This window comes from Ctenopharyngodon idella, chromosome 3 (assembly GCF_019924925.1).
Source record: "Ctenopharyngodon idella isolate HZGC_01 chromosome 3, HZGC01, whole genome shotgun sequence".
Taxonomy (NCBI): domain Eukaryota; kingdom Metazoa; phylum Chordata; class Actinopteri; order Cypriniformes; family Xenocyprididae; genus Ctenopharyngodon; species Ctenopharyngodon idella.
Window position 1 is genome coordinate 42,885,449 of NC_067222.1, and position 27,220 is coordinate 42,912,668.

The following is a 27,220-nucleotide window of genomic DNA, read 5'->3' on the forward strand; positions in this document are numbered from 1 at the left end:
TGATCAATTATAAAACTCTTCTATCATGATTTCTTTCACCTTCTACAGGAACAACATGAATACATTCAGTGAGTTTTCCTGCTTGTTTTCTTAGTGACTTACACTGTAGGAAGTCGTTCCTCATGTTGGAGAATGTGACTGAAAATAAACAGACATGAACAGCGTGAAGAGAAATGACTTAAGATAAAATACATTCATTTCTAAGACATTTCTAATATGATGCTCTACGATATTAGATGATGGAGGATCATTTCTGAGAGCAGATGAATCTCTTTTACCTCTGTCAGAGATCTTCTTGATCTCCTCTTTGCAGAAATCCTCCAGTTTGTCTCTCAGCTGACGGACAGATTCTCTCATGTCATCAAAAGAGAAGAGAGAACTGAAGGGATCGTCGAGTTCGTCTGTAGATTCAGGAGGTGCTGAGAGAGACTGGAAACTCTACAGAAAACACAAATCAAAACTCATCAGCTCCACACTTCAGCCAATAACCTGCTCTATATCAGATCTGTGCGGCTCTTGTTGATCTTCAGTAACTCGCCTCAATCCAGCACTTTCACACAATCAGATACATTCTTCTCATATTCATTATTTAATGCTACAAACTCTAGTATTTCACACTTACAATCCTGGTGAAAAAGAAGTGCACTTTAGCATGCTTTTCAATTATTACAGAAAAAAATATATACTTAAGAGCAGATTGGATGTAATGTTTTTGGCACTTAAATATTTTTTCAAATTATAATTAAAATAATTATTTTAAATAAATGAATGATAAATAAATGAATGATAAATAAATGAATGATAGTGTCATGATCCTTGTCTGTGTTCCCTGTATCTCCTCTGTGTGTGCACCTCATGTTCCCCTGCTGCTCCCCTTGTTTGTTACCATGGACACTCATTGGACCAATGAGTCTGCCCTGACCCATTGCCTGTCCCTGTTTACGATTTATCTCTGCCTTGGACATTGTTATTGCTGGTGTTTGATCCTTGCCTGTACGACTACGATTATCTTAATAAATCCTGCACTTAGATCCTCTGCCTTCGTGTCCCTGTGCAGTTTGTGACAGATAGTAATTAAATGAATTATAGTATACATTTAAATTAAATGCAATTAGCTAATATTTAAATATTCATATCTAATATTCAAATATTTATAATATTTGCTTTTTGATAGAGCCCTGCATTTCAGTCCAAGCCTGACAGGCCCCAACTTATTTACACCCCTAGGGCCAGGCTTTGGACCAATTTTCACATCATAGCTGTCACAGACACGCCAGGCTCTACACTCACCCAATCACAACGCACTCCCTCTCCTGAGTATTAACAAGCCACACCTGACGCTCATTCAGCACTCATCACCACAGCCACATAAAGGACACGCCAGATCACACAGTCACTGTCCGGTCTCGTTAATGCATACCAGTTGTTATGCTTACCTCCAGGACTCCCCGAAACGACTACTTACCTGTCTCCAGCGTCTCCTGTGATCCCTTGTGTCTCCACGTCTCCTGTGAGTTCCAGTGTGTTCGTCTGCTCCACGCCACTCTGCATCCTCGCTCCCTAAGAAAACAAAGACAAGTATCAGATCCAGTATCACGTCTCGACAACATTATCATCTGCTCCAACTCACCTGCACTCTGCTCTGTTGTTCCTCAAATAAACCTGATTACACTTACCAGTGTCTCCGCTCCCTACCGCGACTGTCAAGACTGACTCGCACTGTGTTTAGTGTCCCCGCCAACAGCAGTAGCAACAGCGAGCGTGCCTTTAGCGCAGCTGGAAGAGATATAGGTCTTTTTACACCTGGTCACTTCATGCGTTTTCTCTGGTCAGATATAAATGTGGTGTAATTGCCTTCCGAAATGCTTTTGAGATGGATTTAAATCCGATCACTCAAACCACTTCAGTAGCACACTCCTTGTGAGACTTGAAGCTGACTTCTGCTTAATAAACTGCAAACTATTCTTCAATAAAAACTCTGACTCCAGGTCTTTATTCATCATATCTGGTCTTTTGGGTCTTTAACTGTAAAATTCCCCTACAAGACGCATTTCAGATGAAACTGGACATAAGCCTGGACAAAAGATGCAGAGAATTGGCGGGCTGGCGTTTCAAGAAGGCCTGGTCACTTTTTAGAACTGGCTGGTATGAGCCTGGACCAAGGCTCATACCAGCTGATAAATGAGACTGGTGGAATATAAAGCGTAAAAGATCGACTGGGAGGCTCTTGCGGCATCCAACGGGAGACCAAGGCTCATGGAATCGGACAGGTAAGCCTCGTTGGATGGGGAAAGCGAAAAAATAAGCACTGACCGAAAGACTCGCATAGCATCCAACGGGAGACCAAGGCTCCTGGCATCAGACGGGTAAGCCTCGCTGGACGGAGGAGAAGAAAAGATAGAAACTGACCGGGAGGGCTCTCGCAGCATCTGATGGAAGATCAAGACTCGCAGCATCGGATGGGTAAGCCTTGCCGGTGGTCGAGAGAACGTTTTTTTTTTATTATTCATTCATTCAGAAAACTGAGCTTCAACAGGAGCAGAGGGGACATTATTGCTGCAGCAGTGGAGAAATTTGCTATAGAAACTCCTGCGGGAGCAGAGGGGACATCACTGCTACAGCAGTGGACAAAATTAGCTATAGAAACTGGGCTCCTGTGGGAGCAGAGGGGACATCATTGCTGCAGCAGTGGAGAGGGTCAGCCAGACGAACTGAGCTCCTGCGGGAGCGGGGAGATAACACTGATGCGGTCGTGAAGGCAAGATTAGCCAGAGATGGAACTCCTGCGGGAGTGGGGAGATAACACTGATGCAGTCGTGAAGGCAAGATTAGCCAGAGATGGAACTCCTGCGGGAGCGGAGAAGAAAACACTGCTACTGCAGTGTAAGAACAGAGTGGGCTCCTGCGGGAGCGGGTGGGAAGACACTGCTGCATCAGTGAGGTAGAATATTTTCACTATTTTAGTGGATTGATGGTGTTAATTGAGGCGGATATGATGAGCTTGTAGGATTGAGCGAGAGAATAAGCTGAAGCTGAAGAATTTGGCTGGTAAGGGTTTGCTGAGCTTCTTTAATATGGAAGCGATTGGATTGGATATAGTTCTCTGATGACCAGCGACCAAGTGATTGAATTTGATGCAGGGAGAAGTCTTTTGGGGCAGCTGTGGTTTCTTGCCGCTGTCACCTCTGGCTTTTTTAGTTGGGGACACTTGATATTCAACTTTTTGATCTGCCTGCATTGACACCATTGTATGTGAACTGAACTGAATTGGACGATGACATCACTGTTTACTCCAGAGCTGCTGTGTAGATAAATGAACTAAATTAATAACTAATTATTTTTACAACGGAATGAATCAATATTGAACTTACTTAAACTGGACAATGACACCATTTTCTTCTAGAGCTGCTATACAGACAAAATTATTTACCTGTTACCGCTGTAAAGCTGCTTTGACACAATCTGCATTGTAAAAAGCGCTATATAAATAAAGGTGACTTGACTGCTGCTCCTATGTGGAACAAATAACTGGAAAAGTGAATAGTGTTATTCACAGTCCTTACATCCCAGTACGTACCTTCTCACATCCCTGGCCATGTTTGGCCACCAGAAGCGCTCTTTCAGCAGTGAGGGGGTTTCACTGGCCCCTGGGTGGCCAGTGCCCAGGGAAATGTGGATGAGAGGAGCGCGTTGAGTTCTGCTGACGTATAGTAATCCAGGAGGACAGCCCGGCGGAGTGTTGATGGAGGCATTGGAGGTAGGGACCGACGTTTCTGACCATTGGATGGGACTCACAACGATATTCTCAGGTAGGATAGTTTCAGGCTCTTCAGGGGTTTCTTCTGCAGCGTGGAGACGAGATAAAGCATCAGCTTTAACATTCTTGGGACCAGGACGATAGGAGATACAGAAATTGAAATGGGTGAAGAATAACGCCCAATGGGCTTGACGTGGGTTGAGTCGCTTTGCATCCCTCAAGTACTCTAGGTTTTTATGGTCTGTGAGTACGGTAAACGGGTGCTTGGCGCCCTCCAACCAATGCCTCCATTCCTCGAGTGCCAGTTTGATGGCTAGCAGTTCTCTGTTGTCAATGTCGTAGTTCCTCTCCACCGGGCTGAGTTTACGGGAGAAGGAGGCACATGGATGGAGTTTGGTTGGATTCCTCTGCTGCTGCGAAAGCACCACTCCAACACCGGTATGGGAAGCGTCTACCTCCACGATGAACGGCTTCTCGGGGTCAGGGTGGATAAGGAGCGGTGTGCTGATGAATGCTTCTCTTAAGGTGTTGAAAGCTTCGTTGGCCGCTGGTGACCAGGACAGAGACTTGGGCTTGTTGCGGAGGAGACTGTTAAGTGGATGAGCTATGGAACTGTAGTTCTGGATGAATCTTCTGTAGAAGTTTGATAACCCGAGGAACCTCTGGAGCTCTTTAATGGTGGATGGAATGGGCCAGTTCTTGATGGCCTCCACTTTTCCCTCATCCATCTGGATGCCACTGCTACAGATGTTGTATCCAAGGAACTGCACTGAGGGTTGGTGGAACGAGCATTTCTCAGCCTTGAGGTATAACTGGAATTCCCTCAGGCGTTGCAGGACCTCCGCAACGTGGTGGCGATGTTCGGCCATACTCCGGGAATAGACAAGGACGGACTTGTGGAGGAATTCCCGGAGCACCTCATAGATGAAGTCCTGGAATACGGAGGGGGCGTTGACCAGGCCATACGGCATAACGAGGTACTCGTAGTGTCCAGTAGGGATCACAAAGGCCGTCTTCCACTCGTCCCCCTCACGTATCCGGATGAGGTTATAAGCGCTGCGGAGATCCAACTTGGTGAAGACCGTGGCACCACAGAGATGTTCCAGAGCCGCTGGGACGAGGGGAAGAGGATACCGGAACTTGACCTTTATCTTGTTAAGAGCCCGGTAGTCAATACAAGGCTGCAAGCCTCCGTCCTTTTTGGCCACGAAGAAGAAGCTTGAAGCAGCAGTGGAAGTGGACGGATGGATGTAACCTTGGTTTAGTGCCTCCTCTATGTACTCCTCCATGGCCTTCTGTTCCAGGATGGATAGTGGATAAATCTTCCCACGGGGCACTGACTCACCTGGAAGCAGATCGATGGCACAGTCCCATGGCCGGTGTGGAGGCAGCTTGGAGGCTTTCTTCGGGCAGAATACATCACTAAAGGGGGCGTAACACGGAGGTATCTCCACAGACTGTTTCTCTACTGGGCTCTCAATGGATGTTGAACACACTGGGAGTGACTCAGGAGGAAGAGTAGGAGGTTGAAGCTTGTGAGGAAAACAGTCTGGAAAGCAGTTGTTGCCCCACTTCAGGATCTCTCCGGTGGTCCACGAGATGATGGGGTTGTGCTGCCCCAACCATGGGCGCCCTAGAATGGGCGGTGGAATCCTCCAAAACCAGTAGATGTTGTTCCTCCATGAAGTATTCCGACTTGAAGCTTCACTGGTCCAGCGCACTGATGAACAGGTTTACGACAGAGTGGTTTGCCAGTTACTGAATGGATCTGGTAGACGGACGGCATAGAGGTTGTCTTGAGCCTGAGCTGATGGCAGAGGGCACCAGAGATGAAGTTGCTGGCTGAACCGGAGTCGAGGAGAGCATAGACTGGAATGGAGACATTGACAGCAGTAAGTGTTACAATTATGGTGAGCAGCTTCATTTTCTTAATGGAGGGGATTATCGAACTCACCATGGGACGAGGAGGATGAAGGGGACATGTAGAAATCACATGTCCAGGAGCTCCACAATATAAACATAATCCTCAGGTCAGCCGTCTCTGCCGTTTAGTGAAGGCTAGATGATTGTTCTCCAATTGCATGGGTTCTGAGACTGGTTCTGGAGGGCTGATGGACTCTGGCTGACGGAATAAAGGTGTGCGTAGCAGCTGGCCCTGGTGTTCTTCTAGACACGACTGCATACGAGTGGCGAATCTGATGGAGAGTTGTATGAAACATTCGAGCCCGATGGAATCCTCGTATGCAGCGAGATGCAGCCGCACCCTGGAATCCAGACCCTGACGATAGGTAGTGAACAATGCCTGTTCGTTCCATCCACTGGCAGCAGCGAGAGTCCTAAACTTGAGGGCATAATCGTTAACAGACATTGATCCTTGTTTTAACTGATAGAGTTGCTCACCCACCGACGAATCACCAGCTGGTTTACCGAAAACCTCCTTGAAGTGAGTGAGGAAGTTCGTAAGAGACTGGGTTGCTGGTCCATGTTGTGACCAGATAGTTTCCACCCATTGAAGCGCTCACCCATTCAACTGGGATATAATGGAAGCTACCTGAGCGATCGTCAGAGTATAATTGCGGCTGCATCTCCAGGACCAGCGAGCACTGTAGGAGGAAGCCGTTGCAATCCTCCGCCGAGCCTGAGAAGGGCGCTGGTTTGGCCATGGGACTGGCGTATACCGGTGGTGAAGCAGTGACGGCGGTGTTTGCGAAAGTGAGCACTGGTGAAGTTGATGCCGTGAGTGTTCGTAGGAGGACATCCACGAGTTCCTGAAATGGATCGGGAGAGCTCATGCTGTTAGTGTTTAGTGTTGGTCCGGTCTTCTGTTACGGACAGAAGGGTAGGAGACAACAGGTTTGCAGGTAAAGTGCAGTTTATTACTAACAGCAGAGAAACACAGATGAGCAGGTAAGTGACTGGTAAATTGTTACTTTGTAATGGTGAAACTGTAGTAATGATACTGTCCTTTATATTGCAGGTGGATGACTCGTGGATGGTTGGAAGCAGAGTGGAATAGCAGACTCACGGAGACGGTAGGATGACACACACACACACAGATACAGGCACAAAGACTGGGAAGCATGCTGGAGTGGAATGGGTAGGTATCTACGATGAACTGGAGCATAGGAATAGCAGTCCTTTGGTATCAACGAGACCGGACAGTGAACTGAGGTGAGTGGTGCGCTTATGTATCTGTGGTGATCGGGTGATGATGAGGATCAGGTGAGTGTGGTTAAAACTCTGGTGAGGGAGTGCGCTGTGATTGGCTGATGGTTGAGCCTGGCGGGTCTGTGACAAATAGGTTGGGGTTGGATGAAGGTTGGGGTTGGTTAATAAAATAATACATAATACCAACACTTCATATTTAAGTTTATGGTCATATTTATGGTATTAGATAATGGTAGCACTTTACAATAAGGTTCATTAGTTAAACATTAGTTAATGTATTAACTAACACGAACTAACCATGAGCAATACATTTGTTATTGTATTTATTAATCTTCGTTAACTTTAGTTAATGAAAATACAGTTGTTCATTGTTTGTTCGTTACTTCACAGTGCGTTAACTAATGTTAACAAGATTGTAATAATGTACAAAGATTAATAAATGCTGTATAAGTGCAGTTCATTATTAGTTCATGTTAATTAACTAATGAACCTTACTGTAAAGTGTTACCTAGATAATTTGTTAATTGCATTTAATAGATTGCACTTTCAATAAAACAATTGCAATTGGTTTGTAAAATGTTTTTCATGCATGCTTGAGCTGAATGGACTACTTGCACTGAGCCTCTTGATGCACATCCGGTTTGAAATAATGTGTCTCGGTTGTTTCCGGTTATATATATTTCAATGTGCTGTTATGACATAAGCTAACTAAACGCCTCTTAAAATGAGAGTCCTCAGGATGATTTTAAATTCCAGACATAGTCAGAGACAGGAGAAGAGAAAATCTGATGATTACTATGTACAGACTTTTCCAAACTCAACGGAACTTTAAGTTTTAATCCAAAATAAGCTGTGATTCTTTAATCACAGGGTGTCAGCGCTCTACTAGCGTTCGCGGCGCTGCAGTGTGAGATGTGATGAATAAGACCAGAATGAACATAATATTTTAGTCACTATTCTGTGCCATTTTTTTTTTTTTTTTTTTTTTTACTGACAACCTTTTCACTGTCGTGCTGTCATTGCGTTATTCTTTAAGATTAATTAAATATTTAACATTGTTAAATTTCTTTAAGGAAGTTTTCACATTCATTCAACTATTTCAAACACTGGAATAAAAGAGCACCAACGCAAGCAATACTGCTCGTACGAAAACTAACCATAGTTACTACACTCTTACTATAGTAAAACCATGGTTTGCCTTAATATTATATGAAAGGTAAGTTATACTGCTATTTAATCGTCAGCTTGGTTTGTTTGTGCACGTCTTAAGCTCTTCTGCTCGCTTACAGTCAGAAAGCAACTAGCGCGCGATGCTAACGGACTTATACAGTGATTGTCAATGTGTTAACAGACTGTCAGGAGGGAATCGGCGATGCTTGACAGTTTTAACTTGTTTTTGTTTGCAGTGCAATTGTAACTGTAACGTAAAATAGTCTAGCCATCGTGATAATGCGTTGTCACCCATAGTTACTACACTTACCATAGTAAAACCATGCACTTTCTTTTCATGCAAGGGTGTTTATCAGTCAAATTCATTTAAAAATTTAAATTTAACAGGTATGAAATGATAACTAAAAAAAAAACACTGCTAATGAGAAGAAGAGCACTTGACGGCGGCAGGTTAGTGGGGAAATATACTTATTATTCAGAATGCGCATTTGGAAGGGAAATATATTTATAAACATTTCAGCAGGTTGAAGATAATTAATGTTAATGCAAAGAATATGATTAATTGTTTAAAAAAACATTTGGCAGCCCTAAAACGTAGTAATAATCTGCGTTTTTATGAGAAGCTCTCTGTATATAAGTGCGCTGAACGCTGACCGGAAATGCTCGAGCCATATTAAGTAGAACGCGGAAGTAGTTGTGCAAGAAGTCCATTTACAGTGCATTTACATCCTTCTGACCAGCAGGCTTCGCCAGCGTGTGACGTTTCGAGCGCTTCGAAACAGCTTCGAAATCACTTTGCGATGCAATTGGTTCAACTGATTCAAAGTTTCTCCCATCACTAGGAGGAAGGAACCCTCAATATAAGAGTTTATTTTCACCAGTTATCTGAGTCTTTACATTACTTATCAGATACAGATGAAGTGGAATTTATTTAAATGCATTAGTGAGAATGAATGCGTGTATGAAATTGTCTTACCAGTCTGTGCAGCGTCTCTTTAACAATAGTGAAGTTGGGTTTAAGTTACTTCAAAACAGAAACACATATACGCCATATAACTTTCAGTTTCTAATCGATTTTGTTTATAATTCGCAGGACAGCGCTGACAATAAGTTCTTATTAATGATTATGTGCGACTGCGTGCGATCTGACTGCACATAATGTGCGAGCTGCTGTTTGTACTACAAGAAAGCTGCACGTTAGTTTAGAACAGCAAATTGAAAATTGAAATTGAGTATCCATATAGCATAAACTGTGCTCGTGATTTAGGCCAGAGGATTGCGGTAAAGATTCCTCAGGACGAAAGATTTTTCATCGGATGGCAAGAGCTCGATTTCGGACATGTTGGGAATGTAGGGTGGGGCCTAATGCTGATATCGGACTCAGGCCGAGAATTCTGATAAGCTGTCGGACATGGGCCGGGCTAGGGCCTAGATTTGACACCTGATCAGAGCTCTACTTTTTGATCCACGTTTTTAGGATTTACGTATCTTTAAATGTAATTTCATAATTACTTCTCTACCTCCCTCTTTGAAATTATGGATTAGAATTATTTGCCACCTAATAATTTATTCCAGAAAAAAAAGAGCTCAGAAATGTTTCCTATGAGATTTTCCAGGGTTTTGTAAGTGTATCTCTTTAAACAGAAGATGATCAGATGAAAGTCTGACTGATGATTATATGATAACACACACTGGACTGAATCTGACTGAATTCCTGACAACATCTCAGTCAACGGCTCATTCTGCTCTCATGAAATGTTTCTTTTGCTCAAGTCCACTATGATCCTGTTCTTCTAGATCTCTGTTACCTGCAGGAAATGGATGTGATGGTGTGTTTGTGAAAGCTGCTCCAGCTCAGCGTCTCTCCTCCTCAGATCATTGATCTCCTGCTCCAGTCGCTCCAGTCGTCCTTCAGCTAGACTCACTGCAGACTTTTCCTGATCTCTGATCAGCTGTGTGACCTCAGAGCGGCTCCTCTCAATGGAGCGGATGAGCTCAGTGAAGATCCTCTCACTGTCCTCCACTGCTGTCTGTGCAGAGCGCTGTTAGGACACACATCACAATCACACAGTGGCTTCAGCGGGCCTGACAGAGTCCAAACTGAGACGTCTCAAACTCCTCTTCTTCTCCAGACTCACCTTAGACTCCACAGCCTCTCTCAGCTGCTGAAGATCTTTCTGTCTCTGCTGGATTCTTTGACGGATCTTTATCTGCGTCTCCTCCAGCTGTTCCTGGAGGACAAACCAATAACAGGAAATGACACAGAAAACTACTATCACACACAAAATTAAAGTTACATGAATCCAGAATTGGTGGAGGGTTAAAGATCTAGCATGGTAAGTTTATACTGTAAGTTCAAACCACAGATTCATAGTTTCCTGAAATGAGATTATGAATGAATATGAAACTGAAATGTCAGCAGTATTTCATCAGTGTCCAGTTTTATATGAATATTTCACCATAAAGTTTTAAATCTGTCATTATTTACTCTCCTTCATGTCGTTCCAAACCTGTATGACTTTCTGTCTATTGTGAGACACAACAGAAGACATTTTGAAGAATGTCTCAGCTGTTTACAGAGGCCAAATAAAATAAGGTGACACATCAATAACATCAAACCTCATTGGTTCTTGCATCATGATGTCATGACATGAACATCAGTGAAGTTTGATGTTTTTGATGTCACCATATATGACTTGGGCTTCGCGTCCATGAGTTGATCAATGATTTGATTTGATTTGTGAATCAAAATTTGTCTCTCCTTTAAAAAAAAAAAAAAAAAAGGATCACACTTTAGCAAACTTTTAAGAAGTGTACTTATTATGGAAATAATACACTTAAGTTTGAACTGAACGGAATGTTTTCAGACATGTAATTTCATGTTAATTGCCAATAAATGAAATGTTTTATAGTTTAAATTTGTATTAAAAGCAATTAGCTGAACTTAAGACTGATTTTTTTGACCCACTTAAGTAGGACTTAAGTTCATCTTTATATGTAATTTCATAGTTACTTCTGTTGTCTTTGAAATATAGTTAAAGTGTACTGTCAAATATATTAAGCATGCATGGTAAACTAAAATGTACTGTAATAATGAATTTGCACTTTAGTACATTTAAAATATTAACTTAAAATATAATATTGATAAACACTACAGTTTTAATAATCAAGTACTTTACATGCGCCTTAATATGTTAGTCAGCATCAAAATGTGTCCTTTAATGCAGAACAAAAATTATATATTATTAAATGTACTTTAACGTAAAACTTTTAAATTGACATTAAAAAGCACACTTTATAAAGTGTACTTATGAAACATGAACGTTTACTCTCTTTAAGTAGGGTTGCCAACTTCTGAAAAGGAAAATAAGGGACAATCATGGTTCTTTATGGGAAAATAAGGGACACTCAAAATATTTGTACTGTACCACACAGTGTATGTCATTTCAGTATCTGCAGTTAAGTATGTGTATAAAAGATGTATAAAAGGTTCTCAGACATAAACACATTTGGGTAATTTCGTGTCAAAATCAACCAAAAAGCTCAAATTTTTTATTTTCTTTCTTTCTTTTTTTCTGTAGAAATACAAACATAAATGAAGAAGAAAGCCAAAATGTTAAATGTAATGGATGTATATACTGAGTAATCCAATATTTTGTAGAGGGGGGTCAGAATTACAATTTTCACCTGAGATTTGGAGTCAGATTACAGGGGGGTAAAATGACTTTAGAACAGCATCATTATTTTATTTTTACACAGAGATTGATAGGCCTGTTAGTTATCTGACATTAGCAATCTTTGTTTCATTATATGCCAACAGTTCAAAAATGACAAAAAGCACTTCTTGTGTTTTTCGCCCAAAGTTTGCATTTCTGTAACTCATATTACATATATCTTAATATCCTTTTAGATTCTAATTCTTAACAAACTTTTATTTTCAAGGCCCAATGTGGTTAATTTCCAGAGATAGGGAACTTAATGCGCCTCCATGAGTAAACTGGTGCACATTTCCAATGGTCGCACATTTTTCTGAAGAACAAATAATGTTGAAACTAGAAATGTATCTCGTTTTTTTTTCTATCAACACAACTGAACATTCCTGTCTGAGTGCCATAAATAGTATTTTTCCAAAGTTTGTGTGCCTGTAATTCTAAAAGTTTTAAAGATATCTCAATATCCTTCTATATTCTCATTCTTAATAAACTTTTCTTTTGTAATCTTCAAGGCCCTATAATATGGTTCAATCCCATAGATATAATGTGACTCCATGTTCAAATTGTTGAATTTTACCCATAGCTACACCAACGGATGTTAAACATCAATCTCTATTCAAAACCATAACCATTAAATAAATTAATAAATAAATAAAAATAAAAATAAAAAATGTCAGGAAGATAGGCCTACAGATGGAATAAAATTTGAATCTTTGAAATTTCAGGCAATAAAGCATTTAATGGCACTTAAAAGTTTGAACTAAATGTTGTTCCAACCGTGTATGAATAAATGAAAATCCATATTTTTTCAATTAACGAGAAGTAGAGAACTTAGATAATTAGCTTAATGGGCTGCTTTTGGTGCTTGAGACTTTATTATTTTTTGTTTCAATAATGAGGTCCAAGAATAGCCTAAGCTATAAGTTAGGCTACTTAAATGAGCATAACATGTTTTTTTCTCTATTTAACAACATTAGCAATAGTGAAAGACGACTTCCCTTTTTGATCACGTCTTCCCTCAGGGTGGCTGGATGTTGCTGAAATCAAAACGAGAACAGGGAAAGGGAGTTGCCGTTAGCGCGAGACCCGCTCGCTGTGAAGCAACAGTGACCAGCCGGCAGAAGAGTCTACTTGGTCTTAAAGCCTTCCGCGAACGGCTATTTTTGCAAATTTGTCTAAAAGGAATGATTAATTCTCAATTTAGAGCCTGAGAATACGGGACGATTCCGTATTATACGGAACGGTTGGCATCCCTATTAGTAGCATTTCATTTTATACAGTAGCCTAATATTATATTATCTGCAAGTACATGTGTTTTTTTAAAAATACATTTAAGATTTGAAGTACACTACAAGTACACATTCAATACAATTAAGCACACTCCTTTTTTAAAAAACAAAAAATGAAATGAAGTAAATGAAGACAGCACTTTCATTTCTGCGTGAACAATCTCTCTCAGTTCATACCTGTTTCTCTGTCCTCTGTGCTGCAGTTGATACAGTGTTGTGGTCTTTATGTTCATACTCCTTACACCACACACAGATGCATTGTTGATCAGTGATACAGAACATTTCTAGCTCTTTATCATGTTTATGGCAGATCATGTCCTGCAGTCGTCCAGTGGCATCAATCACTTTGTGTGGTTTATGAGAGTGATATTTCTCATGACGGTCAAAATGAGTTTGACAGTAAGATTCCTGACACACCAGACAGGACTTGACGGCTTTGTATTTTCTTCCAGTACAGACATCACACTGCACGTCTCCAGCTCCAGCGTAACAGTCAGCAGGAAGTTTAGTCTTCTTCAGTTTCTCCACCATTTCAGCCAGAATGGTGTTTTTACCTAAAGCAGGTCTTGGACTGAAGGTCTGTCTGCACTGAGGGCAGCTGTAGACTCTCTTCTCATCCTCCTGATCCCAGCAGCCTGTAATACAGCTCTTACAGTAACTGTGTCCACAGGGAATGGCCACTGGATCCTTCAGCAGATCCAGACACAGTGGACAAATGAACGCATTCTGATCCACTGAAATTCTTGCTTCTGCCATTTTACTGCATAAATACAGAAAAACACAAACACACAACAGCTCAAAAATACTTCAGTTTCTGTTTCCCTGAACTGACAAGTTAAAATAGTTCCCTGCTTCTGTGTTTGAGTGACGTGTGTAAAACAGGTTGTGTCTATAAAGCAGCTTCCTTATTCCTGGTCAACGAGAGTCACTTTCCTGCTGTCTTTATATGCCCTTCAAGTGGAGTCGAAATCATCGTAATTACGAGCACATGAATGACTGAGCAAATTTGTATTTACAGAATTCTAGACTCTAGATGATGATTTCTCCAGACTGGACATTTGGGCAAATACCTGGGCAGAAGTCATGCAGTGTATTCGCCTTTAGACTACAGCATTGTCACTTCTTTTTTTTTTTTCTTTTTTTTAAATGTAGATTTATTTGCATAGCCCTTTTCACAATGCATATTGTTTCAAAGCTGATTTCTAGAAAATGTTTCTACATACTGTGTCAAAGTAATATCCATATGTCAGAATGTACAGTTGTAAGATAATATAGATCATGCAGCAATAGCTAACATGATGTATTCATTTGGGCAGAAACAATGAGCTCATTAACTCTTTCCCCATCAAAATTCTCTTAAAAAAAGTTGCTAGCCACCACCAGCGTTTTTGATCATTTCCACTTTTATCTCTTGCTTTTATAGCTTATTTCTGCTTCTTTATTGCCTGTTTTTATCCAGAGATTCTGTACTCTTTCAGAGGATGTGTAATAGTGCCCCCTACCGCCCTTACTAAAAGTTACTAGCCGAAGGGGTGGAGGAATGAAGCGTACAGGAGGCCTGTAGATCTGTGGCGCAGGCAGAATGATGACTAAGGTGGAGCCGAGGGAGGGAGGAGCCAAGGCGAAGCCGACAGTTCAATGGGCTGAGGTGGAGTGATAGGCACAGATGCTGGAGGCAGAGTAATGGGATCTACTTGATTGGGCAAAGCTGGAGAGCGGAAGACCCGAGGCTTATCCACACAGCACTGCATTAGAGGAGAAGACGAGTGACTGAAGGGAATCAACAGAGGTGGGGATGACGGACTTGCTGATTTATGCGGGAGAGGGAGGTTGGGTGGAATTAGTGACAATGACACAGACTTGACACAGGACGATGAAACAGTCCTGGGCAGGACCAGGGGCAATGAAGGCATAGAAGTTTCCGAGCTAGGCGGGACCAGTGGCGATGATGATGACATAGAAAACACAGAGCTGGGCAGGGCCAGCAGTGATGAATATACATCAGTGCAGGAAGGGAGAGTCGCCTCTGGACTCGGAACGAAGGAGAGAGTCGCCTCTGGACTCGGGACGAAGGAGAGAGTTGCCTCTGGACTCGGGACGAAGGAGAGAGTCGCCTCTGGACTCGGGTCACGGGCTGAGGCAGACACTGGAGCAGACTTAGGGGCTGGAGCCATCTCTGGGCTCCAGGACATCCTTTCATACTCTACTAAAAGGCCTAAAGGCACAAGTGTGGAGACAATTACGGCTGAGAGCTCAGGTGTGGCGGCTGCCATCTTGACCGAGGGCTCAGGTGTTTCGACAGCCATCTTGACCGAGGGCTCAGGCGTGGCGGCGGCCATCTTGACCGAGGGCTCAGGCGTGGCGGCGGCCATCTTGACCGAGGGCTCAGGCGTGGCGGCGGCCATCTTGACCGAGGGCTCAGGCGGGGGCGGCGGCCATTTTGACTGAAGGTTCAGGCGTGGCGGCCATCTTGCGACAAGGCTCTGGAGTGGCGGCCATCTTGCGACAAGACTCTGGAGTGGCGGCCATCTTCATCACAGAGTTGAGGACATGGGGAATGGCAGGAGGACAGAAATGGACAGACCCATTGGAGGGGTATGCGGAGGGAACCGGCTCAAGGTGAGCGGGTGAGACCTTGTGTGTTTCTGATGGGGCTGGATGAGGAGGAGACTTCTTGACTTTAACTTCTTTGACTTCGAAACTTGAGCCATTTAAATACAGAATCAGATTAATGGACTCGACTTGGAAGAAATAACAAATGGGTTCACAATACCGAATGGTATCCTTATCCAGTCCCATCCAAAAATACACACAGAGAGAGGTCTCAGGACAGCTCACCTCATAAGAGAGCTCAAGAAATTCCTCCACATACCTCTCCAATGGACAGCCATTCTGCTTCAGTTCCCATAGGCGGTCCTCTGCCAGGTTGGTGTTGTTTTGGTCGGTTCTTCTGTCAGGTGCCATGGTGGATCAACACTCACGATGAGGAGGAATGCAGAAAGGAAGACTTTAATAATAATCCAGGAAACACCATCAAACACAAACGTACAATACAGATGTATACTGCAGTCAAGAACCGACAAAGACTGAGGGAGAACACAGGGAATATATACAGGGCAAACAGTGGGGCAAACGAGGCTAATTAACAAGACACACCTGGGACCAATGAACTCAAATCAGGGTAACTAAGGGAATAAACTAGTGGCAGGAAAACTGAACAAAAGAGAACATGTGGCACAAAGAAACATAAACAGAACCCTGACACAGCATGTGTCTTGAAAATAGCAGAGGGTCTAAAACAGACCCTTGCTGCACTCCATATGTTGGGGTTTGACCAACTGAAAGCTGGTGAATATCTTATTGACCGCTGCAGAACTCTGGTCAGGGAGTCGGAGTCATCAGATAGAGTTTAGTTGTTTATTGCACAAGAGAGACCATATACACATAGAAGTGTACTTAGTAGTTTTTTGTCATTAACTTTATCTTGCACATAAACGCTGCACTTTAGTGAGAGCACGCAATCTGTCTGCTTCGCTGGAGTGACAGTTATGCTAAGCTTGTACATGCTGGAAACACTGCACTACGCTACTTACGTAAGTCATTACTTAAAACGTCACACACATAGCGAAATTTAAACTTAAAAGGAGAGAATTCACAACACCATAATTTACTGATGTTAATGTGGATAATTCCCAAAAGCTTAATGCCTGTCCATGAATACCAGTGTAATTTTGTAGTTGATCTAAGAGTATGTCATGATCTGTAGTGTCGAACACAGCACTAAGATTGAGTAAAACTAGTATTGAGATGTAGCCTTGGTCAGAAGCTAGAAGTCATTTGTCATTTGTCAGTTTCTGTGTTATGATGGGGCCTAAATCCTTATTTAGCTCTTCCTGTCGTAAAGTTGTAAAGCACTTCACTAGAATGGTGCAGGTATAATGTCAGAACCCAAAAGTCTAATTCGCTGCTGGCTCCTTCGAGATTTGTCTATGGGGTTTTATAATAGGGTTTTTCAATTTAATGATAAAGCCTGTGGTAAACATACCTTTACGATACTTTGACATTTTGTTCTACAATATACACTGCTTGCACTCACACCCCAAACTGCCTTATCTATTTACTTATTAAAAATGTATGTTTTCAGAAATTAACATAACTGCTTCAAAATGTCTTGTTTTCGCTACGGGTGTGTGTAATTTACATTGTAGAACTAAACATCAAAGTATTGTTAAGTTATGATGAATAGTAGGTCTGAGAGAAAATCCGCAAACTCTGTTAGAAAATCAACATAGTGGCCAGGGGCTCTATACACAGTAGCCAGAGAAAGAAATTGCAGTAATTTTTTTTCTTACACAAGCACTTCAAATGAATTAAACCTGTGTCCTGATTTCTGAGTAACATTAAGGGAAACACTTTAGAATACTGATCCTTCATTAATGAATATCTACACAGGAACAAATGAGTAATGCTCTAGTAACTACTATTAACCAACAAGAAACTCTAATTAATGAATTAGTAAGTAATAATGCTCGGTTGAATGCAGTAGTTCACTATTAGCTAATCAGTAACTACTGTTTTTTCATACCTCCCAGAGAACTACTAAGAACTACTATATACAGGTTCATAATTAACATGAATGATGCATAATGTATAATTAATTCTAAAGTGAAGATCATGGTAACCCACTAGTAATGACTGAAGTATTACCAAATCCTTCAGAAGGAATTACTAATTATTTGGATCAGTATTCTAAAGTGAAAAACATGTTAACTCTCTAGTAACTACTGAAGTCATTGTAAACTTTTGAGGTTTTTGTACATTTTTGTACAGTCATTTCTTCTGATGTATTTGGTAACACTTAAGTAATTACTAGTGGGTTACCATGATCTTCACTTTAGAATACTGATCCAAATAAGTAGTAGTTCCTTTAGAATTATGTAGTAACTCTTGAGTTATTACTATCCAATATTTTACAAAAACATTAAGTTTCTTGTTAGTTAATAGTAGTTACTAGAGTGTTAATAATCCATTACTCATTTGTTCCTGTGTAGTTATTCATTAATAAAGGATCAGTATTCTAAAGTGTTACCACATTAAGAATATCTTTATAGATTGTTGCAACACCGCCATCACGACCAATCAGACAGGGCTCATGCTTATAACAGTAGCCTGGTGGAGTAGACTCATTAAGACTGATATAGTCATTTGGTTTAAGCCAGGTTTCAGTAAGGCAGAGTACATCAAAATTATTATCTGTGATAATTTCATTTACAACAACCACCTTAGGTGTGAGCAATCTAATGTTTAAGAGCCCAAGCCCCAGAAAACCACATCTAAAATGCTGTACAAGGTTCAATCAGTAGCTGGAAGGGCCCTGAGCAGGAGACCAAGTGGAACCTGTGACACTGGGAGTGGGCTGCCTGCATGAAGAGCCATTCACACCACTGGTTACTTTACTTTATTTTTTTATAAAGGGACCATGTACAATTTTTAACATAAATAAATATAGATAATAAATATAGCTTTCACAGCAAAAGACGATAGTCCAAAAGCAGAATGACGAAAAGGAAAAACACAATTACTTATAGATGATGATCTGGTAGATCTCACAGAATTAAAATCCAGTGGCTTTTGTGAAGGAAGTTTTTAATTAATCATAACTAACATTTCTTTTTCCTTGCAAGAATAACATTTATATGCTTTTGAAACCTAAATGTTCTCAAACATTGGGCCTAAGGCAGTGTGTGTCTGAATCATGTCCAAATATAAGGACAGGGGAAATGAAACTTAGGGACAGCTAGACAACCATCTAAATATAAAAGCCTCATGATATTGAGTAACCAACGAACTAATAAAGCAGATCTTGCTTTACCTAGTAACAGAAGGGTTTGACATATGAAGAACCAATCATATTGTAGAATGCTTTACCATGCTCCTATCCTATATAAACTGTTGTATTCTTTTTGCTGGTGGGATACTCTGTGATTGATATGAGGTCTGGCCGTGATTACAGCATATTCTAGGGCATAGTCTGGAGTCTGTCTGGTTATTACTGCGCAGCAAGTTAGGGAACACTAGACTTATTCCCAAGTGATAGTGTTCATAAGGGTCAAGACTTTGACCGACTCAAAGCCAGTTGTTTACTAGTAGACGCAGTGCTAGAGTATAAATATTTTTGAGTGTCGCCAGTAGACGCTCGGGTGTCGACTAGGAGACGCCCCAGGTAAACTTAAGTCAGGTGCATAGGGGAAAATCTACCACATTCTACAATCTGCGGATTTCCCAACTTGCTATTCTCCATTCGCAGATGTATTTTGCCCAAAACGAGCCTCAATGTTACCACCACACCGACCATGGGACTGTGCCATTGACCTGGAACAGGGTAAGCCAGTGCCCCATGGAGGAGAATCCATTATCCATTCCTGAACAAAAAGTTGGGCTACATATCCCTCCACTTCGGCTGCTGTTACCAGTTTTTTCTTCATGGCCAAGAAGGATGGAGGTTTGTGGCCCTGCATAGATAGGCCCTGTGAGAAAGAAAATGAAGAAAATATGCACTACTGTTCAAAAGTTTGAGGTTGGTAAGATTTTTAAGAATGTTTTTAAAAAAAATTATGGTCATCAAGGCTGCATTTATTTGATATTGTTATTATAACTTAAAATGTTTTCTGTTTTAATACAATTTTTAAAGTAAATTATTTATGTGATGTCAAAGCTGAATTTTCAGCAGCAAGCATCCAGTCTTCCTTGTCACATGATCGACACATTATAACCACATCAGAACACATTACTTAGATTATCAATCCCCTCATAAAATAACTCAGTCCCCTCAGGCACGAGTAGATCTTTGCCTGATCTCCAGTCTTTTGGTTCTTCTGCTCCTTCCCCCATCCTGGTCTCCTGCATTACGGAGCCATGATTTAACAAGAGTTTCTATTTCGGATGCTGTGGTATGGCTTTTTATTCCAGCATCTAAAGTGAGAAAGAAAACAGCAATTTAATTGTTAATGTAAAAAACAAAACAAAACAAGGGTTGTCCTAAGTGTAATGCATGCAATTGTGTTTTCCCAAGGTTTAGGGCATTTCCACCTCAAGGCACAAATAATCTTTTAAGAACCTCTAAAGAAACCTGAGAAAACTAGAGAAACCTGACAGTAATTTGAGTTTCCGAATAATAGTTTCAGTTGTTGTTTATTAACATTAAAGACATATTTAGGGTGTTGTCGAGAGAGAATATCACACCAGTCACTAATGTCAGTCCCCCCCAAAATCAATTTAATGATTTTGTCACTAGATTTAGTGACTTTTCCACCCCTTTTGAGACTGTTTTTAAAAGCCTAGCGACATATCTAGCAACTTCTTGGACAAACCTTATCTAGATTCTGTGACTCGCCCACTGATCTATATTTATATTACGTCATACACCAGTTTTAGCTACTTTCAGCTGAAAGCAATTGGCAACACTGGGCTCAGTGCGAAATCTTGTTTTTCCCTGGCTAACAGTGGTTTTCCCTTTTTGCATTTGTCTACCTATGTTTCAACCTTGCCTGATTTCTGGATTTCTCTGTCAAGTATTTTGATATGAATTGTCAACCGCAGACTGCCTTGCTGTGTATTGACCTGGGTACCATGATGGATGTTGAACAAACTCAGGGTTGCGGGATTAGTTTTGAGTTGATAAAACCAAACCAATCCAATCAGGCTTTGTTGGTATATGTCAGTGATCATCAACTGTCTCTCCCTGCGTTCCATTCGGAAGGGCTCATCCCTATGCCCTAATCCCTTAAAAGGGTTTACCCTCCGGAGTGAGAGCTTCGAAGGGATGAAGAGTGTAGGGGTCAAAAAAACTCTTTTTTTGGAACGCACTTCTGCGTCATCTTAACGAGACAATCAAGGAGGAGTAGATTGTGCAAGCTGCGCCCTTTGTTTAACATTAGTTTATTTATTTATTTATTTTTGGTTTATCGCCATATTGTATATTGTGTCTATGTATTTTAAACATTTAAATGGACTGATAAAGGGAGCTGTAAAGGATTTTTGTTGAAGTACAATGTCATTTTGACCATAATAATGTGCCAAATCTAACTCGTATAAATATTACAGTAGTATAGAAAAATACTACACATACATTTATAGGTAAAATCGAACTCCGAGCCTCCTTTACCCATTCTAAACCCATTCAAACAACTTCCCTGTGCAAAGGATCACAGGGGCCCGAAGTGTCCATCAGTTGTACCCTTCGAAATCCTTCATTCAGAAGGGCCCTTTGAAGTGGCCAGTTTTGAGCACTTCGGTTTGGAACGACCCTTCAATATGGCGGCCATGATTATTTTCACTCCGAAGTGCCCTTCGGAGGGCAATATATCCTGTTTGGAATGCACCATTTGTCAACTCAGGCTTTGATCCTGAGTTAATGGAGCGCGTGCACATGAAAGTGTGACATCAGCAGCGAACAGCCAATAAACATGCCTTAAAACACAGAGAAGCTGCGATTCACTTCTCGTGAGAGACTCTGTTCCCTATTCTGCTGAAGATTAAGGGTGTACTCACACTATGCACTCTGAACCGTGCCCGAGCGCGTTTGACCCCCAAAGCCCAGTTCGTTTGTCTAGTGTGATTGCTCCAAACCGTGCCTGGGCACAGTTCATTTAGCCTGCCCTGGCCCGCTTGGAAGGGGTGGGCCAGAGTTCAGTTGGGTTCGAGCGTGGTTCGCATGCAGTGTGAGCGCTAACCGTGCCTGAGCACGGAACAGATACTACTTTTGTGTGTACTACTGTCATCATGATGGCAAACATCTTTATTACTACTCTGATAGTACACTTATCAATTCATGTAATTAATTCAAGTGTATTTGGGTTTATAACGGGTCTGCTTCTCACCTTTGATGAACAGGAATTGTAGTTTGCGAAGCTGCAAATTTCTCCATTAACATCTGCTGCCTTTGTAATCCTCTGATACGTGCAAGTGAAACTCGATGCGCGGCATAAATGATAATATATATTAGGCAGTGTCTTAGCGAAAGTGCATTTCTTCCTGTTTTCTTGCATTCAAAAGGTTGCATTGTATATGACGTAAGTGTGGTCCGGCCCGGAGCGTTAGTTGCAGTGTGAGTGCAGGCTAGCAGGGGAGTGGGAAGGGGGGACAATCGCGCTCGGGCTCAGTTCAAGGCAACCGTGCCTAGTGTGAGTACACCCTAGATTGAAGAATAAGAAGTATATAAATACATTTACACTGCAAGGAGAAAATATCTTGCAATATCAGTGCAAGTGAACGTTGTTAAGTTTATATAGTTGATAAAATATATAGGTATACACAGAGACTCGAACATGTAAGCTCACATGTAGTCATTTTTAAAGCTTTATCTATTGATTCCAAATCTTATTTATATTACATATTATCAGTATATATTTATATTGATTTAAACAAAATCTTTCTTCTGAGACTCTCATGTTACAGAAGACTTTGCCCAACTCAGATCCAATGGATTTGTTATTGTTGTACTCAGAGATTTCCAACCAAGCGGAGATCCTCAACCAATATCATCAGCAATTATGCAGACAGAGGAGTTAATTAAGTTCATTCAGGCTCTACCAAATACAGGTACCGGGCTAAGATTAACATTTCCCGATAAGTTTGATGACCAACACTCCGCATAAATGTAAAGGCTTCATAATACAATGTAAAGTGTTCCTTGTACAACAACCTCATATCTATCCTACTGTTGAGGCTAAGGTAGCAATTGTTCGCGTGTTGCTAACTGACTGTGCTCACAACTGGACGCCATTTGGGAAAGTGAACAACTCATACGCCGGTCTCTGAATCAGTCATTGCTCAGTTCCAGGGCTGCGTGCCACTCCAAATTTTTATGCCCTTCACTTGCTAACTTCCCTTGTCTCATGGACTTGGATGTGCATCATTGCTTACATTGCACGAATGCCCACTACCGGCGGAACTCATGCATATGGTTAAAACGAAACGCACTAAGCCCTTGACCACTTGGAATTCTCAGTGGAGCTGATTTATTATTTAAACCCCTTTTGTAAGTATGAAATTGTTTTATGCACCATTCTATATGCTTATAAATTGTTGTTGGAGAAAATATATAAAATCCTATAAGTATATAAGCTGTTGGAGAAAAATGATTTAACCTATGTCTATGCTGATCCTGCTAAGGCCTTCAGTAAGGAGAATGGTCACAGAGACACAACCATCCCGTACACCAGTCAGCCCATCATCACCAGATCCGCCCACTCGTTCACTCTCCCTGGAGTTCTGATTCACCACACCTGCACCTCCTCATCAACGCACCCTACTTAAACCTGCACAACCTTCACTCCAGCATCTTGTCTCGTCATACGCACGTACAGACTCCTACCTGTTACTTACTTGTGGACTTACCTGACTCCGTGTATCCAGTCTCCCGTCATCTCTCTTCTCAGTGTTCCTGCCCAGCCTGCCCATATATAACCTGCAAGAGAAAGCCCAGTTATTCCTCAGCTAAGTCTTCATATGATTCTGTCGAACTGCTCACCATTGCAACATCCAGATCCTGGTGTACGATACCATCTCTGAAATAAACTCCACTCACATTTCTACTTACCTGTCTGTTGCCTTCTGTACTGTGACAGAAGACCAGACCACAAAATGCAGAGTGCAACAAGCCTTGGAAGCAATCGTTCATCCAATCCATTTGCAGACATCGTCCAAGCAGTTCGTCCATCTCTCACACCATCCACTCCCGCTGCTTCTCCTACTGCCTCTGCCAGTCCCATGGCCTGACCAGCGACATTCACCGGTGAGGCAGAAGATTGCAACGGGTTCATTCTCCAATGCTCGCTGTATTTCGAGATGCAGTCTCAACAATTCTCTAATGACCGAGTTGGAGTGGCGTTTGCTATCTCCCTGCTGTCTGGTAAAGCACTTCAGTGGGCACAATCCCCATGGAATTCCAATGCCCAGGTAACCACATCGCTCACAGCATTTATTAGTCATTTCAAGGAGGTATTTGGTCAAACTGCATCTGAACTCTCTGTGTATGATCAACTGTATAATTTACGCTAGGGAAATCAGTCTGTCAGCACTTATGCTCTACAATTCCGCACTCTGGCAGCGTCAAGTGGCTGGAACAAGATTGCACTGATTACAGCGTTCAGACAAGGACTCAACAATGACATACATCAACTCATGGTAATTTATGACAATTCTATGGGATTAGAAAACTTCATTGAATAGAAGACTATTCATATCTCCCAGTGCTTGTCGGCTTGCTCACTACCTTTACCCGTTGCAAATCCTCCGTCCTCCATTCCACCTTTCGCCCTTCTAGCACCAGAACCCATGCAAGTCGACTCATATCATCTCACTCATGCGGAGCATCAAAGAAGGATCCTCAACCAGCTGTACTTGTATTGTGGGGGAGAAGGACACATACTCACCACCTGTCCCGTTCGACCACCACGCCCAGTGGTGAGTACAATTTAACTTCCTCCTAAAGTCACTCCTCTAACCAGAACTACCGTACATGTTCTAACCCCACAAATCTGTGTTTCAGTGCAAGCCCTCATTGACTCCGGCTACTTCATCTCTCATCAATTACTCCAAAAGCTCCATGTCAGGAGGAAATGCTGCTCCCAGGAATTAACCATTCACACCATCTAAAGAAAGCCGCTGGGCCATGGTCGCATCAGTCACTTCTCCCCCACATTGACGCTCCGCACCGGCTGCCTTCATGTTGAGAAGATCACGTTTATGGTGCTGGAAGTTTCCACCGCTGACATCATCCTGGGACTCCCTTGGATGTCACAACACCAACCCCAAATTAACTGGAACACAGGAGAGATTCTGACGTGGAGTGAATCCTGTTTCCTGAACTGCCTATCTCCTGTCACCAAGGTTCCAGCCCTCCACTCTCAGACCCAGTCCAGTCCAACCTGATGTTCCTCTCTGTTCCACCTCCGTCGAACGTCCAGAAACTGAGTACAGAAGTCCAGATTCCTTCTGAGTACAGGGAGTTCCAGGATGTATTCAGCAAGCGGTTGGCTATGAAACTACCTCCTCATCGGCCATGGGACTGTGTCATTGACCTGCTACCTGGGGCTACTCTGGGTTTACCCATTGTCCATCCTGGAGCAGAAGACCATGGAGGAATACATCCAGGAGGCTCTACAACAACAGCTTTTTCTTCGTGGCCAAGAAGGACGGAGGCTTGCGGCCGTGCATTGATTATCGTCATCTCAACAGTAAAGTATAGCCGTCCTCTTCCTCTGGTCCCAGCAGCTCTGGAACAGCTGCGCAGAGCTCGCATTTTCTTGAAGCTAGACCTGCGGATCGCATATAACCTGATTCGCATCTGGAGGAGATGAGTGGAAGACCGCCTTTATCACTCCATCTGGGCACTACGAATACCGGGTTATGCCGTATGGCCTGTCCAACTCACCTTCAGTCTTCCAAGGATACATTAATGAAGTGTTCCGGGAGTTCCTCCAAAGATTTGTCATAGTGTATATCGACGATATCCTCATCTATTCTCGGAATCTGATGGAGCAACGACATCACATTAAGCAGCTCACCCCTCACATCTCTTCTCAAGGGCCGGCCCAAGTCTCTGTCCTGGACCCCTGCAGCCATCGAAGCCTTCCACCATCTGAAAGAAGCCTTCCAGTCCACTCCGATCCTGGCTCATCCTGACCCAGATCTCCTACGATCTTTGTCGTTGAGGTGGATGCTTCCACCACCGGGGTCGGAGCGGTACTCTCATAGCGGCAGGGATTCTCCACACCTCCATCCATGTGCCTTCTTCTCTAAGAAGCTATCCCTGGCGGAGCAGAATTATGACATCTGCAATCGTGAGGTCCTAGCCATCAAGGTAGCTTTAGAAGAATGGAGACATTTGCTGGAGGCCGCTAAGTTTCGTTTCGAAGTCATCACAGATCATCGAAACCTGGAATATCTACGTGAAGCTAAACGCCTTAATCCACGTCAAGCCAGATGGGCTCTTTTCTTCACTAGTTTTGACTTTACAGTCACTTATTGTCCTGGTGAGAAGAATGGCAGAGCTGATGCCCTATCTCATCTTCATCAACCTGATCCTAAACCTGATTCTCCAGAGCCGATTCTCCCTCCAGCCATGATCATCAGTCCCATCCAGTGGTCCATCGATGATCAGATCGCTCAAGCTACCCGCTCCGAACCTGCTATGCCAGGAGAAAGCCTCCCAACTACCTCCCCATCGACCCAGTGACTGCGCCATACATCTATTACCTGGTACGTCTCCTCCTCGGGATCGAATATTACATCTGTCTATTACATCTGTTTTACAACCGTAAACAAATATACACAGACCTTATGACTTTTCAGGGGGGTGCTTAACACACTAGTAAACTTGTATCTATTATCTAGTATCATAATAATGTGCTAGCTCTAATGTTCATTACTGCCATAACCAGTGTAGAGACAGCGCATTTAGGCCACACCGGGGCCATTAACTTTGTATTGCATGAGGCTGCCTCCTTGTCATTTCTGACTTATAACAAAAAATAAGACAAAGTCTAAACACTGCTATGTGACAAGGTGTACAGCAAACAAGCTAAAAAAAAAAAAAAAAACTAAGTTTTTATAAGCTACCGAACCATAAAAGCTAGCCTTTAAGGAGACAAAAGTGGATATAGGCAATAAGATGTGAGCATCAGCAGGAAGAACGGGTAAATTTTGGGTTCCTGACACTCAGTATGCCTCAGTATGCCTCCATGTGCAGTAAACATTTTGTCACTGTTAAGTCAAATATCCAAATGTCAGTTTTATATATTATATTTCCTGTTGCTGATTATGTTCCCATCCAGTGGGCGTAGTTCTCATAGTAATACGACATGTCATGCTCTGTCTCAATTGCCTGTATCCACTTTTGTGTCAAACGCTCGTTTTTTGGGTCGACAGCTTATAAAAACTTGTTTTTGGTTCTGGGATTTTTAGCTTGTTTGCTGTACACCCTGTCACATAGCAGCTTTTAGACATTGTTCTGTTTTTTGTTATAAGTCAGAAATGACAAGAAGAGGCAGCTTCATGTAATACAAAGTCAATGGAGACGGTTGGATTGAAAAGTAATCTTATAATTTGTGTACAAAAAC

General features: G+C 42.1%; 1 protein-coding gene across 7 annotated transcripts in view; it reads right to left on the reverse strand.

Moving 5' to 3' along the window:
- LOC127509380 (E3 ubiquitin/ISG15 ligase TRIM25-like) overlaps positions 1–14,040 on the reverse strand; it is a 63,043-nt gene extending 49,003 nt beyond the window's left edge. The window contains exons 1-5 of one of the 7 annotated variants that reach the window (XM_051888037.1): positions 13,275–13,993; positions 10,234–10,326; positions 9,904–10,137; positions 279–438; positions 103–138 (exon numbers count right to left, since the gene is read on the reverse strand). In XM_051888037.1, coding sequence (XP_051743997.1) covers positions 103–138; positions 279–438; positions 9,904–10,137; positions 10,234–10,326; positions 13,275–13,853 — 1,102 coding nt within the window. In that variant the 5' untranslated portion in view covers positions 13,854–13,993. Of the gene's footprint in view, positions 1–102; positions 139–278; positions 439–9,903; positions 10,138–10,233; positions 10,327–13,274 lie in introns of all 7 variants that reach the window. The other 6 variants (XM_051888036.1, XM_051888039.1, XM_051888040.1 and 3 more) reach the window with 6 other exon arrangements.
- Between the last annotated feature and the right edge of the window lie 13,180 nt (positions 14,041–27,220).